At 44.8% G+C, this 18,085-nt stretch overlaps 2 protein-coding genes across 4 annotated transcripts in view; one reads left to right on the top strand and one right to left on the bottom strand.

Moving 5' to 3' along the window:
• The window catches only part of RNF24 (ring finger protein 24), a 113,694-nt gene extending 107,020 nt beyond the window's left edge, over positions 1 to 6,674 (top strand). Inside the window, exons 5-6 of the mRNA XM_055432177.2 lie at positions 29 to 108; positions 874 to 6,674. Coding sequence (XP_055288152.1) covers positions 29 to 108; positions 874 to 1,012 — 219 coding nt within the window. The 3' untranslated portion in view covers positions 1,013 to 6,674. The remainder of the gene's footprint in view (positions 1 to 28; positions 109 to 873) is intronic.
• A 3,408-nt stretch (positions 6,675 to 10,082) lies between these two features.
• The window catches only part of PANK2 (pantothenate kinase 2), a 31,974-nt gene continuing 23,971 nt past the window's right edge, over positions 10,083 to 18,085 (bottom strand). For 2 of the 3 annotated variants that reach the window (XM_055423907.2, XM_088843973.1), the window contains 3 exons: positions 17,209 to 17,332; positions 14,701 to 14,826; positions 10,083 to 10,533 (listed from right to left, as the gene is read on the bottom strand). In XM_055423907.2, the coding sequence (XP_055279882.2) occupies positions 10,483 to 10,533; positions 14,701 to 14,826; positions 17,209 to 17,332 (301 nt within the window). In that variant the 3' untranslated portion in view covers positions 10,083 to 10,482. Of the gene's footprint in view, positions 10,534 to 14,700; positions 14,827 to 17,097; positions 17,333 to 18,085 lie in introns of those variants that run through there. The other variant, XR_016039161.1, reaches the window with a different exon arrangement.

Raw genomic sequence — 18,085 nt, 5'->3', positions numbered from 1 at the left:
TTGCCTCATCTGCAAATCTGTCTTTCAGCTCTGTGCAGTGTGTCTAGAAGACTTCAAGCCTCGAGATGAGTTGGGGATTTGTCCGTGTAAGCATGCCTTCCACAGAAAGTGAGTATTGGTGTGGAATTATTTAAGAGGACCTGAGTTTCAGGCACATTGACCAACTCACCATGGGCTTGGGGCAGTGCCAGACGAGCTTGATGACTTCATGATTGGTTTATAATGTACAGAGCTGAAAGCACCCTACTGAGTGGCATTTGTATTTATACGTGTGTATGTGTGTAAGAAAGAAAGAGAGAGACAGACATTAGGAGGGATCAGGGTAATGGAAACGTGACTACCAAGGCAGGACTTAAGGCAGAATCAGACAAGCCCACACCTCCTTGGAGACCCAGGCTATAAAAAGCTATTTTACTGGAACTTTTCAATAAGAATTTCCTTTCCTAAAAATGTATTTTAATCAAAACCATAATTATTTTAAATCAAAATAAATAAGTAGTAGTGTAGGCCCATCTCTTCCCCCTTCTTGCAAACACGTTTAATATTCCTCCCTCTGTTAGAATTTTGTTTTGTATGTGTGCTAGAAAACTTTATTCCTCCTCCTTCCCACCACCCTCCTCTGTGTACTTCATTCTTTAAGAAGTCATGGATGACTGAGGATATATTCTGACTGTAGCTTCTTGGAAAACTGGAGTCTCTGGTTCCTCCAGAGAATGAAATAATGCATTCTCCACCCAGTGGTAGAACTCTTCGGGACCTGGCTGTTCACTCCACTCCCCAGATCTGAGTTTCCAAAATGTTCAGCATGTGAGGTGTGTGGGCAGGTGGTGCCGCAAACACAGGACTGACATCTTGCCTCGTCTCATTCTGCAGGTGCCTTATTAAATGGCTGGAAGTTCGCAAAGTATGTCCACTGTGCAACATGCCAGTTCTGCAGCTGGCCCAGCTGCACAGTAAGCAGGACCGTGGACCCCTACAGGGACCCCTTCCTGGGGCGGAGAACATTGTATAGCTCACCACAAGGCTCAAACTGTTGCAGGATCTGGGAGGAGCAGAACTGGGAGGAACACAAGTGGTCTCTGTGTTGGCTGCTTTACCTAGGGCACCAGCTGCTGCTTCCTTTGTCTCATGAAGAACTCTCGGGCCAGCTAGGCTGGGAACCCAGGCTTCTGGGTCTTGTGACAACCAAAGTACTCTGACACTACCCTGTGCCAAGAGGAATGGATGAGCCGCGATTTGGTTCAAGAAACCTCATGAGGATCTCTTCCTAACTCCATTACATTCTGTCTCCCAGACACTCATCTCCACGCCAAGGTGAATCTTTATCAACCAGAAGGGAAGATAAACCAAGTGTTACAGAAGGGAACTGAAGGCAGGTCTTTAAAGCCCCTACCCTCCGCCCCCCCACCGCCACATACACACCCTGGGGACATATGAGCTTCTCTGCAGACCCTGCATACCTTTGCAGCAGCAAACCCTCCCAGCAGCCTCTAAGCCAAGTGAAAACAGTGGTTACCTCAGCCCAAGCACAACCGGTTGCAATGCCACAGGCAGTGCCAACAAGGCTATTCACATTATGTTCCTTTGATAAGGCCATCTTGGGAACCCAGGAGCTTGGTTACAACAAAGCAGCAGTACCTGCCGCCACTGATTCTTCCTCAAGTTCACATTTGCTTATCAAATCATCTGAGCTAAAAAACAGTAGATGTGCTTGGAAAGGTCTGGTCAAAAGCCATTTCCTCTTCTTTCCCCTCCTACTCACCAGTGAGGCACAGCCAAGCCATCAGGAGCCCCAGCAGGGGGTGGGTCTCTGAGCCCATGCTGTCCCTGTATGACCCGAGGGCCCCAGGGTGCTGCCCACATCCCCACATATACAATGTGGCTCCAGTGTAGCTACTTGTCTTGGCCGACTGCCCTAGTAGGAAGCTGCTGTGAGCCCATCACGTGGCTCCGGAAAGGAGCATCTGATAAGGGCCAGTCCTCTTGGCCTTGCTGAGCTGAGAAGGATGCTAACCCCTTGCCTCTCCCTGTCCTGCCCTCTGTTCTTTTCCCTCCCTTCCCTTCCCTGTCTCTACTTCTCAAGAGAAAATGCCTGTCGTTGACATTTTAACTATTTAAAGCATCCCAAATAAGATCCCTACGTAATTCTGAAGCCAGGGATGCACTTGCAATTGTAAATAGTTTCAGGAAGCTCCTGCAGGGCTATTCATCATTGGCGTGTGCCTCAGTATTCAGACTTGTCGATAACTGAGTGTCGTTATAGGAGAAAAACGCATGCTGCTCTTTGGTTCTGTCCTACTTTTCTAGAAATGACTCAGAGTCCAGCAGGATTCATGACTACTTTATAATTTCACTATGTGAAGCAGCATTGGGTCAGACAGAAAGGTCTTTTCCACAGCCCTGCTCTCCACCTCCTTCCATCACAGGGGTAGACTCCTCATCAACAGCGTTGCCTCTGCTCCACCCCACAGGTGTGAATAGGGGCCGTTTCTCATTGGAAATACAGCGTGTATGACATGAAGCGAGGGTGGAGGAAACTTTGCTACTCTGTTCATGGAATGTCTCCAGGAATATTTTTGGAATCCAGCCTCTACTGTCTTAGGATGGGAGAGGGAACCTATCCTTGGCTCAGATGGCTGGGATCAGATGAGGAGGAAAATTCCCAATAGCCTAGAAAAGTGCTGGGCAGAATCCAGTTTGGAAAATTACAAATCCATTGGTCAGAATTGGCTGTACCCTATGTGACCTACTTGTGGTATGCCAACTGGACTGCTTCTTTAAACAGGGCAAGGGAAGTGTGGAATATTTTTATATGAAAGCCTTATTAGCCTGTCTGGCACCCGTGAAAAGAACTATTTGTACACTCCTACTTTCACCGTTTCTGCATTCACTATTTGTAGCACAATAGAGTTGAATGCTGGAAAGCACTCAGTTTACAGTGAAATGTTTTCAGTGACCAATGTCAGAGGTAGGCTTGCTTCTGGACTTCCCTCATTAACAGCCAACACTCACCATTTTAATGTAACAGCCTTGGGACAAATATCACATCTTCGTTATGGAGTTCCAATAGGAAAAAGAATTTTTCCCTTCAGAGGAGGAATTCTTGTGTTCTGTGCTTGCAAATTATTTTCATCTCACAGCTTTCATAGGATTTCAGTGTATCAGTGCCAAGGAGACAGACTCACAAAGTCCCTGTATTTGTAGTAATCTCAGCATTTGTCTACATGCAGGGTTTTTAAAAACTCACCTCTTCCACTAAGGTGGGGCTTGACACTGAAGTGGTTAAGAGTATTCACTCTGCTAATGGTCATCTTCCCTTTCCTGGCTTAATGTCCTACTGGAACATGGCCAGTGTCACTCATGAGTTATGCCTCTTAACAACACAACACAAATGTTTGCTCCCCACATCTCGGTCCTCCTCCAGGACTTAACCGGGCTGCACTGCTGTAACTGAGAGTGGCCAGGGTTTAATTCACATCTTCCTTTAATTCTGATTAAAATCAGTTTTGTGTGAGGGACAAGGTCAAATCTCCATTATTAAGGAAATTAGATTCCTTAATACTCTTTGATCAGGCTCACCGTGAGACAGTGAGGCTGCCCTGTCCAGATCTATCTCCATGAGTTCTTCACCTTTTGTTAACCTGTGAGGACTCTGGTCTGCTTTTGGGCCGCTGGCAGGTGACGTGGTTTTTTAACTTGGTCTTAATATGTCTTAAGCAGCTCAGAGTTGGGTGTAGATTGTGTACCATGGGCTAGAGGAGCAGAACTTAGCCTCAACTCAACTCCACAGGTCAGTCAACCATTATCTAGTTACTAGGGGTACAGCTGAATTCAGCTGGCTGCAGGAACAGGAAACAAAACCAGCCTGACCTGATTCCTGGCTGAGTAGGTACAGAGATTTGGTCAGGCCAAGAAAGTAATGGTCAGATAGGAGCAGATGGCCCATGAAGAGTTCTGGGCTGAGGGATATAGAGGACCTCCCACCATGGCTAAATGCCCTGTTCTTAACAAAGATCCTTTCTTTCCACATCCCTATTCCAAAGTCTATCATCTTCACGGCCTGATTCCACTCTAAGTTACTTTGAACTATAGTAACTGTTTCTGAGAGGTTTTCTGGGAATTATGAAATGCACACAAGGAGACATCCCCAGAGCTCTGGACAGAAAAGCTGCTCAGGTTTTTCAGCCACCCCCTTGCCACTCACTAGCCATGTGCCTTTCTACAAGTTAGCCTCTCAAAGCCTGTTTCCTTAGCTGCTCACCCAGGAATGTGTACTAAGGGTGGCCCCACCAACCCTTATGGGTACTGACTACCATGTCTGGAGCCCAGCAGGCAGGCCTGGGGGTCACAGGAGCTGGTGCTACTAAGTGACATCATCATGCTGGCCACATGGGACTCCCCTGTTGTCCTGCTAGAAACTACCACAGCTGAGAGCCTCCTGAGATTTAGGGGCTCTCCGCTGAGCCCCAGTTCACCTGGCCCCCTTCCCTTTCCCCTCCTGATCTGCCTCAGTCACTTCCATTTGCCTTTGCCCACTGTGCTCAATGTGGTTTCGCTCAGTGCTGAATTTTCTTTCTAAATTCTTGGAATAGGTAATCCCTTCACATGGTTCACAAATCATAATGTTAAGTCGTCCTTGCATTCCCAAACTCCAGTAAGCCAAGTTTCCCACAGTACACACTATTAGTTGGTTCCTTGTGAACCTTCCAGTTTGTTCATGCATATACAAGCAAGTACACACACACGTACATGTATGTAGGTATTTGTGTGTATATGTATATCTACACACAGCTGACTCTTGAACAACACAGGTTAGGGGTGCTGACACCCTGTATGGCCTGTGCATGTAACTTGGACAGTCAGCTATCCATATCTGTGGTTCTGCATCTGTGACTTAAACCAACCTTGGACTGTGTAGAGTGTATTTATGGGAAAAAATCCATGTGTAAGTAGACCTCAGTTCAAATCCATCTTGTTCAAGAATCAACTGTATGTGTATAATTTTTGTCTTTTTCCACTTATGTAATACCAGACAAGTACTACTCAAGGACCATTCCTAGTCATGTGGGAAGACCCATCCCAGAAGTCAGAATATCTGTAAAAGGTGAGCCCAGAATTGGGGCATGTTTTTGTAATCACATTCCTTTTGAATAAGGCATATTTTCCACTGATTGCAGCATGATGAAATCTTCGTTTCCTATACAAAAAGAACTACAGTCCCTCCCTCACCCTAACTACAGAAGCCCAAATAATAAGAGAGCACAACCATTTCCCCCCACCCCCTGATGTGGAATGTGGGATCTAGTTCCCTGACCAGGAATTGAACCCAGGCCCCCTGCACTGGGAGAGCGAAGTCTTAGAAACTGGACCACCAGGGAAGTCCCCAGCCTATGTCTGAGTCTGTGGCAGGACACTCCAGAGCAGCAGCAGCACAGGCTGCAGGCCCACCCCAGCCCCCAATCCAGTTTCCAGTGAGATCTGACAGCCCAGCAGTGACACCTGGCTACAACTGTCATGGTTTCTTAGGCAAACCCATATTTCTGAGGTGGGAGTTGGAGAAGCAGAAGGCTGAGCAATTTTGTGGGCCAGATGTCTCAAATGTTGCTAAGCAAATAGGTGGTCGGCTGCCTCGTGGCTGAATGTTCTTGTTCAAATTCATGAACCTATTCCCTTTCCCTTCCCACTCTATGCACACACTAAAAAGCAAATGTTCCCACAGAATTTTCTCCTCGCCCAACATTTTTTCCAGTCAATGAGAAATCACCCCACCAACAGTTTTTTTACAAAGTTCACTCTTCCCTCTGCAGATCAAAGTTAAAGCTACTTCCTCCAGACAGCCCTTGGGGGGAGGGGCAGGAACCTGTGCCTCATTCTTTACCCACCTCCCCAGGATCCTGCCACCCGCAGCAGCAGCCCAGGGATTCCCTGGATTACAAGTGTAACTTAAGCCTGTGACCAGAAATTTGGAAAGGACCTATGTGTGAAACCACCTTTCTTCTATCGATGAACCTCTTTCATTATTAGTATTTAGGAATTTGAGCAAAGGACATGAATGTGTCTAAATTCTGATGAAATCTGCAGTTGATGACTGGAAAATGCTGGGCCACATTCCTTTAGTCTATACGATTAATGAAGGCTCCCGTGTGCCACAGAATGTGCTTCCGTTTGATTAGAACATGAGGAGGAAAATAGAGGGGCTTATTCAGTAAATCTGTTATTGTTCCAGTTCAGCTTCAGAGCCTGAATTGTTGTAAGATGCAGAGTTTTATTCCACTTTTAGACCAAGCATCAGCACATGTGGCTTACCAACCCAGAACTCACTTCTGTGGCTATAGTCAGGGGCTCCCTGCTCCAGAAACACGTACCTACCAGTGTCAAGGGCCTTGGCTATACTTCGATGACACCCTTCGCAGTTCCCTGAGCTAAGACAAGCCTGGAAAATCTGCATCTCAGGCCAGGTGCACACCATCCCTCCACCCATCCTTCCCTCTCAGGCCTAGAACAGGAGAATAAGATGGGGCTAGTGTTTCTTTCCTGGTGATAGCTCAGTTTTCCAAGTCCTCTCTTAGTCTCTTGACAGATCTTTGCCAGAAAGAGGGGATATTAGTCTTGTAGTTTTAAGCCCACTGGGGTTTATTCACTAGATATTGTATAACTCCTTCAAAAAAAAATAAGTTTATGAAACGCTGAGCCTCAGGTTTCATAGACATGTTTGTACACTATGAATTCTGCAGCAGAATATTTTTAAACATTTGCAGTTTTTTATAAGCTATATATTTTTGTATATTTAATTGCTATTTTAAAATTTTAATGCATTTTGCTAACTACTCGTTTAAAAAATAAAACATGCATGAAATTGACTTAAATGTAAATAAAAAGCAGATTTTAAAAATACCTTGTGCTGAGCACATACATACCCTTGTTCACCCATGTCCCCTTTTTAAGCCCATGTGGCAAGAGCTGAAAAGTCAACGTAAGTGCTTCTGAACAAATGGAACTGATCACCAGCAACAGGTGACTGAAAGAGGAGCCAGCTTGTCTCCTTGTGGTGTGGGGTGCCAGTCAGGGATGAGTAGCAGAGCATCAGGCCACAGCAAGGGAGAAGGCAGAGAAGCCAAGGGCTCCCTGCCACCCTGGCCTGAGCACCGGAGATGTGGGGGGACACAGCCAAGCAGTCTCCCAAATGTGGATGCCAGTACTCAGGAGGGTTGCAGTGGTGGAACTAGCCCACACCTCAATCCTCTAGCTATATCCCAGGCCTGGAAATACCAACTGTTCTGCTGGAGGAGAAACAAAATCTCAGTCCAAAGTCATCCTGTGGCAGCTACTGTTTCTACTCACCAACCCTCACTCACTAGGACCTCTGCACGGCTCAGCTTTGGCTCCAGAGCTTCAGGCAAACTGCTCCCCTCACAGTCATCCAAGACCTGCAACCAAATCTGCGCCAACTCTGAAACCTCCTCCTAGTGCAGGTGCCTGGAGGGCTCCTCTCCCCTCCAGTCTCCTGAGCAACGGGCGCCCTGCGCTAGTCCCCTCTTCAACGTTCTTCGCAGCCCTGTCCTCCTCTGCCCATCTCTCATTATTCTCACTCTAACTTGGGATTCACTAAATTCCCACCTACACGCACATCATTCTCAGGTCTATTGTCTCCAACCTAAATGTCCGGCTGTCTATTTGGCATCAAAATTCAGGCAGCCCAAGATCACAGTCCCCCCAGCAAGCCTAAGTATCCTCACAGAACCTCCTTCCCCCACTTCCCATCTCCACATCTCTAAACCCACTAAAGCACCTCTCTACCGGACCATACACTGCTCCCATCTTAGGCTGGCCACCTTCCTTTCACACCTAGACCATTATTACAGCCACTGCCACCCCCAGTGCCTCCAGTGGGGGAGTGTGGGGTGACCCTCAGGCTACCCATGCTGGCAGACTGGAAGGGATAACTGCTGAGATGAGACAGGGCAGTGGTTTAGATCAGGGTGGTGCCTGTGGTGAAGAGAGGTTGAGCTTCCATGCATCTTACAAATTGGAGTTACTCACGCAGCAGTAACTGGGAGAGGATGCTGGCGGAGGTTCAGGGGAGAGGATGGAGACATTTCTGTATAAAGAAGACAGGGAGATACAGAACAAAAGGGGAAAAGGGGGCAGAGGAAAAAGGCAGTCACTGCCTTGAGACGAGCTTAGAGGCAAGGGCTGGGCCAGACATGCTACCCTGGAAATCAAAGTGAGTGAGGTCTGCTTAAGTAGAGCCAGGATTGAGTCTGAGAGCTGGCAATCTCTGTCTTCAGTGGAGAATAAACTGGCAGAGACAAAGTGGCCTAGGAGATAGAAGGAAAAGCAAGTGTGGTCTGCAATGACAGAACTAAAGAAGATGAGAACATGAAATGTCCATCAGATTTAGCAATGACACTCACTGTAGTAAAAGGATGGGCTAATCAGAAGCACAAAGTGTAGCCACAAAAGCAGTTTCTCAAGAGCAGGAAGTGGTGAATCCATGGAGGTGGAAGGCAACTACAAGATGTAAGAGGAAAGGGGGCTCTGCTGGATCCTAACTGTGTGACTTTGGGCAGGTTCCTTCTTCTCTTAAGTGGTGGGATGGCAAGGGCTGCGTGACATGACCCACAAAAAGCACTGGCACAGCCTCACGAACACAGTAAGTGCAAAGAGAAAAGGCAGGACCCCACGAGGCCTCAGAGACCAACCTGGGTGTCCACGGGCAGCAACCAGGCTTATTCAGGCTCCCTTCCTCTGCCCAGTGGAAGCAGGAAAGAGGGTCTGGTGTGTGAGGGGCTTGAAAAGCATGACTATGGTACCAGTGAGTGGGTGGTGGCAGTGAGCAGTGGTGGCTGCGGGGGGACATTGGGGCTACAGCACATGGTTGGAATGGGCCGAAGGCAGAAGGACAGGACTGGAGGTGACTCAGGCTGAGGCCCCGGAGGGGCAGCAGCAGCAGCAGAAGCTGATCACGTGGCCCTGGACTGCAATTCCAATCCTCCAGTTCCCTCCAGCTTCACAGCCTGCACTAGCTAGCAGCACCACAACCTACACGTGCCCAGAAAAGTGTACAAAGGTGGCCACCCTTGGGAAACGGCACTAGGCTGACCCCACACAGGCTGTGCCCTCCCTGCAGGTGGGCAGACCATGACTCTTGACAACAGCCAAGAGAGGGAGGGGACTGTGGGGTCAAACTCCCTCCTCCCTCAGTGATCCAACCCCACTCTCCTATGCCCCTCTGTCCCTTGGAACATTGCCTCCCATATGTGGTCCCTCCCAGGTCAGTCTCCTCGCCTGAAGCCAAGGGGCACAAAGAGGCCAGAGAGCCTTGGGGCTTCCTTCTGTTTCAAAGACTGCTTTATATAAAACCTTCACTGCCTTCACCAAGGATGCAGGCACCAAGTAATCCCAAAATGAGACACAAATGTTGCTCTCTCTCCAAGGAGGTTTTTAAATCATTTTGCACAGCAGAAACAAAAAATTCAAAATCAACCTCCCCCAAGACTCCATCTAAAAATCTGCCTCTCCTCAAGCAGCCTTTTGAGCCTCCCACATACAGCCTCTCCACTATATAAAACTGAGGCAAACTCCCAGGCAATTTCAGGCAAGCACGAGGCAAGGAGTAGAAGCTCTGCCCTGTTCTCCATGGGCTAATCAATGGACAGCTCCATTCCTCCCTTTCTACTGGCCTGAAATAACCAGATTCCCCCCATTCCCTGAAAAGATGTCAATACTAGCGGCCCTTTCTGTTTTTTCTCTCTGGCCCTTCCAGGTATGCTTTTTCTACTAGCTTACTCACTTCTGTCACATCTGTAATCCATCCAATACCCAAGAAATCTTGCCCAGGGGAGAAGTCCTATCATTACAAACAGACCTTCCCAGGATCTGCAGTGTAAAACAACCTGTAACTGCCCTTCCAAAAGTAGCTTATTAAAAGTTACAGGCACAGAATTAAGAATTCACCTACCCAATAAGTTTGCAGAACCTTGAAAAGTTTTTCAATGTTCATACAAGGCTATACACTCCAAAGTTAATGCAAAGACGACGCTCTCCAAGGCCACACTGACAAAAGTGTGATTAGACTGTAATACAGAGCTGCTTGCCTTATATTTACCAAATTCAACAGGACACAAAACCAAAGCCAGCTGAACAAAGAACAGCCCTCTCCTGAAGTGGCTCCACTGAGTGATGCTGAATTTCAAAACTACACAGCAAGTTGAACAAAGCTATACTGAAGAGCAACTTAAATACAGAGAAGCCTCACCGACATGGTCCACTTTTTTTTTTTTTAATACATATATATTTCCTTACTGGTTATTAGTTCAGACTGAATTTTTAAGAATTTATCTTGATGACTTAGAAAAATACACTTGTCCTTTCTCGCTTTGATTCAGGTAGTAGACAGTCATAAAACTGAGTAAGTCTTAAAAAGAGTCCATCCACAAATCCCACTGTGGAAGGTTCCAGGAACCTCTCCCCAGGTTACAGTCAGGGGATCTTCAATAGCTCAAGGAGTGCTCCAACAGCTCCAAAATAACCCTGAAAACAAAAAGAAAAAAAAAAATAAGAGCAATTCTCCTTACACTTACTTATATTACCATAAATATGATTACTAGTATTAAAGCCAACACGGCCCTTAATTCCTGCCACTCATTTCCTGACACCCATTTTCTGAGCCCAAGGCCAGCAGAGTAGTTCTGAAGAGCTCCCAAGCAGGGGAGGGCACTGTGGCACATCAGACCAGAGCCCTCAAGCTCTGAGGCCCACAGTGGCCATCACCTCTGGTTAGGAGAGAGTACCTTGGCCATCTCCGGGGAATGAGGCGATGAGAAGCAGTGGGGGCCTGAAGCATTTCAAGACAATTCCAGAATGAAGGGAAGATGAGACATGAAGTGCAATGGAGGAGCGGCAGGGACAAGTCACAGAGGGTGAGGGCCCTGCTGGGCTGGAGGTGGAGAGCAGAGAAGGATGGGATGGGTTCAAGACTTGGCCTGAAGAAGAGAAGGAGGGTGGCAGGGAGACTGCAGTCCCTCCCCCACAGCCGGTCACACCACTCCTGAGAACAAAGACACAGGAGCAAGAGATGAAGAGAGCAAGGAAGGGGCCTCCACACTGGATGTGCAAAGCTGAGGCACCCTAGGCACCCAAGCAGCCACACCCACCAGATGTCTAGATCTGGAGCAGGCAGCAGCCAGCAGGACAACAGGACCCTCAGGCAACATGTAGAGAGCGGTGAGGTCAGAGGAGCAACATGTGAAGAACAGAGGCACTGGAGGGGAAGGCAGAGACTTGAGACAGAGAAGCAGCGGCTGAAGGAAGACCATGCTGGACCATCTCCTGAAGTAAGCAATCGAGGTCAAAAACAACCAATACATCAAAAAGAAAACAGAAAATGAGACAAAACCCATACTGGCAGAAAGAAACTGCCAGTAACAATCAGAGAATAATCGTACAATGACACAGAATCTATCGCATCCAAAGGATGCGATCACACAGTAAAGCACTGTAAGAGAAGTGAACACAAAAGGAGTATGGGAAGATCCTGAAAGACTTGCTGTGGAATAGAACATATAAGTCTCTGAAATACTAAAAATAACTAAGGTTCCGTCTATTTTCCAAGAAAAGTTTCTCCAAAGAACATGCGGCCACACAAGAGAGGCCTGCCCTTTCACTCTATTTCTTGACTAAAAAAAAAAAGCAGCCACAAAAATATACAATAGAGAAAAGACAGTCTCTTCGAAAAGCGGTGCTGGGAAAACTGCACAGCTATGTGTAAAAGTATGAAATCAGAACACTTCCTAACACCACACACAAAGATAAATTTGAAATGGATTAAAAACCTTAATGTAAGACCAGAAACTATAAAACTCTTAGAGGAAAACATAGGCAGAACACTCGATGACATAAACCAAAGCAAGATCTTCTATGACCCATCTCTTAGCATAATGGAAATAAAAACAAAACTAAAATAAACAAAAATTTTAAAATTAAAAGCTTTTTCACAGCAAAGGAAACTACAAACAAGGTGAAAAGACAACCCTCAGAATGGGAAAGAATAGCAAAGGAAACAACTGACAAGGAATTAATTTCCAAAATATACAAGCAGCTCATACAACTTAGTATCAGAAAAACAAACAACCCAATCATTTAAAAGTGGGAAAAAGACCTAAAAAGACATTTCTCTAAAGAAGACATACATAGCCACAGCCATAAACAGATGGCTAATAAGCACATGAAAATATGCTCAACATCACTCATTATTAGAGAAATGCAAATCAAAACTTCAATGAGATACCTATTACCTCACACCAGTCAGAACGGCCATCATCAAAAAGTCTACACACAATAAATGCCGGAGCGGGTGTGGAGAAAAGGGAACCCTCTTGCACTGTTGGTGGAATTTTATATTGATACAAACACCATGAAGAACAGTATGGAGATTCCTTAAAAAAACTAGGAATAAAATTTCCATATGAAATCCCCTTACAAGGCAAATACCCTAAGGAAACCAGAACTGAAAGAGACATGCACCCCAACGTTCAGTGCAGCACTGTTTACAACAGCCAGGACACGGACACAACCTAGACGCTCACCGACAGAGGAGTGGATAAAGAAGCTGTGGTGCATCTACACAATGGAATACTACTCAGCCATACAAAGGAACACATCTGAGTCGGTTCGAATTAGGTGGATGAACCTAGAGCCTGTTATACAGACTGAAGTCACAAGGAGAAAAAACAAATACTGCATATTAACGCATATATATATATAGAAACCAGAAAGGTGGTACTGATGAATCTATATGCAGGGCAGCAACAGAGACGCAGATGTAGAGAACAGACTTGTGGACGGGGGGCTGGGGTGGGGAGGAAAGCAGGACAAATATAGTAGTACTACATGTGCAACTGCCAGCGGGAATTAGCTGTATGACTCAGAGCTCAAATTGGTGCTCTGTGACAACCTAGAGGGATGGGCAGTGGGAGGGAGGTTCAAGAAGGAGGGGACATACTTATATCTATGGCTGACTCATGTCCGTGTATGGCAGAAATAAACACAATACTGTAAATCAATTATTCTTCAATTAAAAATAAATTAAAAAAAGCAGCCACATAGACGTGTTATGACAAAGTCAGAAACTGTAGGAGGACACAGCTGAGCAAGACTCAGCAACACTCAGAAACCCTCAATCACATCCAGAGGACAGAATTCAAGGGTGTTCACTTTATTATTATTATTAAATTTTTGGCCATGCCCTGCAGCATGCACAGATTTAGTTCCCAGTCCAGGGATTAAACCAGAGCCTCCTGCAGTGGAAATGCAGAGTCGTAACAGTTAGTTACACACTTTGTTTTACCTGATTTTCTATATCTGGGTTTTATTTTACAAGAAAAGAAGGGATAAGGTTAGCCATTATGCTGAGTTCCACTCCAGACCCAAGCTACTATCTAGTGAAAGAGGTTGTTACAAGCCAAGAAGTGTAAGATGAGAATAGTGAACAATGAAAAAAAAAGGCTTGAAAACAATCTATACAAAGCTTCACAACAGTAACCACAATGACTTCAGTGTGCAGGCAGGAGTATATTTCATGACTCAGAGAACCTAAAATAATCAGAGCTCCCTAAGTACGGAGATCAACATTAGAGCCAGAGGCCTAAAAGAAAATGGAAAATACAAGGACAAACAGCAAACAGGCTAGCCAGAAAGGAAAACCAAACCTCATAAAGGGTTCATATCATAAAGTAAGTATGCAAACACAATTCTGGAAAGTGTTCATGCTAACACTATCTACAATCCATTTTAACACTTGAAAGAGTCCAACTGCCCCAAAACCAAGGGGAGGAAAGACAAAGTCCCTTTCATAGCTCTGGTTTTGCTGCTGCTGCTAAGTCGCTTCAGTCGTGTCCAACTCTGTGCGACCCCATAGACGGCAGCCCACCAGGCTCCCCCGTCCCTGGGATTCTCGAGGCAAGAACACTGGAGTGGGTTGCCATTTCCTTCTCCAATGCATGAAAGTGAAAAGTGAAAGTGAAGTCGCTCAGTCGTGTCCGACTCTAAGGGACCCCATGGACTGCAGCCCACCAGGCTCCTCCGTCCATAGGATTTTCCAGGCAAGAGTACTGGAGTGGGGTGCCATTGCCTTCTCCTAGCTCTGGTTTTACTGTTCCTCAAATCAGAAAGACACTTTCCAAAACAGGATATCAGGTTGAAAAATTCAATTATTCTTTTTCACATAGCCTATGTGTTAAGTTCTTATGACAGTGCGGCTCTAATCCTGGAATGCTTTCTGATAGAGTTGGTTTCAGGACATATATCTTAAATAAAATAATTAGCACAAGACCTATATTAATACAATAAAAACTGACATCGAAAAATGACAAAAGAACTCAGAGTTAAGTACACTTACAATCTAAGTACAAATTCCAATGGGGAAAATACAAAGGATGGTTCGGAAAAGAAAATGACATCAGGAATATAGCTGGATGTTTGTCAAGACTTTCTTCTTTAAAATTGCTAAAGCTCACAATGAAATTAACCAAATATTTACCTTACATTAAATTAGGTAAGAAACAGCTTTTGAACATGAACAAAGTTAACCATATTATACAAGTACAGAAACAAATAATAAGTACTGCTTCAAATTCTAGCATAGCATGAACAGCTTGCCCTTTATGAAGGTAACATGTTACAGGAAATAACTCTGCTTACCTCATGTTCTGAAAAAAGTGCTTTCAACTGTCCCTTGGACCAATAATCCAAAGCATATGCCAAAAGCCGCATGGCGATCGTATTAATTCTCAAGAAATTTCCAACAAATACCACCTGGTTAATGTTCTGAGAACATCAAAAAAAGGCAATTATTTTTCACGTTAATTTCTGTTCTCTCATAAAAGCTACCTCAAAGACAGTATCATGTACATAGTTTCTGTTAGTAAGTTGACTGTTGATCAAAAAAAGTATTTACATTTACTCCAATTGATCCAGGGCTACTTAAATTTGAGCCCCAGACAACTCTAAACCCACTTCAAAGCATGCCAGAAAATGTCACAGGAGAATAAAGATTAGGAAAAGTGTTTGAATTAACATGACAAACCATAACTACAATTAAATACAAAATTTTATACAGATAAGTAAAAAAAAAAAAATACTAAGACCAATTCAAAGAAGAAAAGTAACACACAGGCAAATTATAAGAGAAAATATCACACAGAAAAAAATTCAACCTCACTAAATGAGCAAAAAAAGTAAAATTTTAGAGCCATTAAAAATTAGCAAAGACTCTAGATGTTGACAGTTTCCTTCCTTGGATGTCTGAGTGACCCAAGATCTTACATACTACATACATACTGTGAAGGAAGAATCTAAACAAAGGCAGACGGAGCTGGAAAAAAGTCTGCAAGTCTATCATTACCAAGCTGTACCAGAGCACTGGAGGACAGCCAGGAGGAAGGCCTGGGGGCTTCCCTGGTGGCAGAGCACCTCCATCTGGGCCCACCACTGAAGTTTGATTACACCAACTTAGTAGGGATTTAGCATTGTTTCACACAGAACACTGAAGGACAAGCAAATTCCAAGGCAGCTTTAAAGTTGAGCTCCTATAAGTAAACAACTGGGCATTCTTGATAATGCTGGAATATGCACACAGGGAAAGGAAATAACATTGTACCTTATAAGCACTATAAGTGGAAAACACAATCTTAAATAAAACTGTATTTTAAATAGGCATTAAAAGAAAAAAAAGTCAGCAAAACAACTAACACAAATTCTAACTAACCCCCAATATTAGTCAAGTTGTGGTAAAACCGATCCATTCATTCATTGCTAAAAATGATCTAAAATGGTGTGGCCCTTGTACAAAGCATCTTGGCAATATCCACCAAGATTCATAACCATGGTATTCTTTTTTAAATATTTATTTTATCTCTTTACTTAGCCGCTCCAGGTCTTAGTTGCATCATGTGGGATCTAGTTCCCTGACTAAGCAGCAAACCTGGGCCTCCTGCATTGGGAGCATGGAGCCTCAGCCACTGGACCACCACGGAAGTCCCCCAAGTATAATATTCTTTAGATGAGAAATCTCACTCTTGAATAAATCCCTTATCAAGAATAAATCCAGAGACTTCCCTGATGATCCAGTGGTAAGACATCGAACTCCCAATGCAGGGGGCCTAGGTTCAATCCCTGGTCAGGGAACTAGATCCCACTAGCCACAAGAAGATCCCGTTGCAGTCAAATAAACAAAAATAAACATTAAAAAAAAAAGAATAAATCCATCCAAGGAAATAGTTTCACGCTTAAAAATGCTTTATCGCAGAGCAATCATTGACAAGCAACCAAATGCCCAGTTCTATGTGAATGACTTATGATATAAAAAGAAATCAAATATACAACCCTGCAATTTATAATACATAAAAAACAAAATGGTATGCACATCAACTAAAATATCTTAAAATACATAAGCACAGGAAAAGGAATGTGCAACAAAGAAAACAGAAGTGTTAAAACAGTCAAATAATTTTAAATTTCTTCATGAAAATACAGTATCTTTTTAATTAAAAATGAGACAATCCTTTTGTAACTTGAGATTTAAGTCACATGCCTGAATTATCTATTTCAAAGCTTTATTTAAACAAAAGTGTATAAATAGGGACAAGCTATACCAACTGGATCCCCAAGGGAAGGCCATTCTTAGCTCTTTCATAGCCCTGTACAATGCTGCTTGACCTGAATGCTACAAGGCAGCACTGTAAAGAAGCTGAAAGCACAAAGACAGCTCTGCCGCAGTCAGCTGGAGGGGAGCAGGGTGGGCACGCCTCAGCCCACTCAGTTTTCTCCCAGCTTCAGTGCCTTCCTCTGGATTCATTCCCAGGGACTCTCGAGCTGAACAGTGAGCATGGTATCTATATTCAGCATCGCCACCCTTCCCCACCACCCAACAGTCCCCATTATCTGCAAAGCTGGCTACCTTCCCTACCTTCCTCTGCTTTCTGCTCTGCTTCGAGACAGTAGCAGTGTTTATCTTGAGTAAGAAAATAAAAATCTGTTAAGATTAATCTACATGTGAAGCATTTTAACTATGCCAATGAAACAAAATCCACCACTTACAACTACATTTAGGCACTGTTCGGAGAAGACAGACGTTGTATACAAGGTGGGGCCCACATAGTAAGTTCTGTATTTTCCTCAGAGCAACTAAAGAAATCCATGTCCCCTTACTTCATTAAGGGCACACATTCTTGCTATCGAGCCAATGTTGTTGGTGATGGTGATCAAAGTCGCTCTGGCAAGGTCCTCTTTACTCACGGCCTCTCGCTTCTCCTTGCTCATCATGTTTCCAAAGCTGTGAGGGAACAAAAATAAATAACTGGTTGCTAAACCAAAGGTAAAACAGCATAACAGAACTTAACATTACTTTACTAAGATAAAAGTAACTTTCAGGGCAACACTGTTCAAATCTTCGAACTTTTATTACAAAATAACAGAACATCTGCTCAAAAAGAAATGCAACTTCAAGAACTCAAGCATTCTGAATGAGAAAATGGCCTTCCCTGAGGTTTCCATGAAATCTAGCTTTGACACCAGGTAATCTGAGACTCCCTTGGACTGCAAGGAAATCCAACCAGTCCATTCTAAAGGAGATCAATCCTGGGTGTTCATTGGAAGGACTGATGCTAAAGCTGAAACTCCAATACTTTGGCCACCTCATGCGATGAGTTGACTCATTGGAAAAGACTCTGATGCTGGGAAGGATTGGGGGTGGGAGGAGAAGGGGACGACAGAGAATGAGATGGCTGGATGGCATCACCAACTCGATGGACATGAGTTTGAGTGAACTCTGGGAGTTGCTGATGGACAGGGAGGCCTGGCGTGCTGTGATTCATGGGGTCGCAAAGAGTCGGACACGACTGAGCAACTGAACTGAACTGAAGGGCCTCCCTGCAGGTTCAGCCTGCAATGGGGAGACCCAAGTTCGATTCTTGGGTTGGGAAGATCCCCTGGAAGAGGTGGAGGAGGGCATGGCAACCCACTCCAGTATTCTTGCCTGAAGAATCCCCATGGACAGAGGAGCCTGGCGGGCTACAGTCCATGGGGT

Source organism: Moschus berezovskii, chromosome 15 (genome assembly GCF_049115385.1).
Source record: "Moschus berezovskii isolate FMDL1 chromosome 15, NW_MosBer_1.0, whole genome shotgun sequence".
Taxonomy (NCBI): Eukaryota; Metazoa; Chordata; class Mammalia; order Artiodactyla; family Moschidae; genus Moschus; species Moschus berezovskii.
The sequence above is the reverse complement of the archived record's forward strand: the minus strand, read 5'-3'. Positions and strand labels throughout refer to the sequence as shown.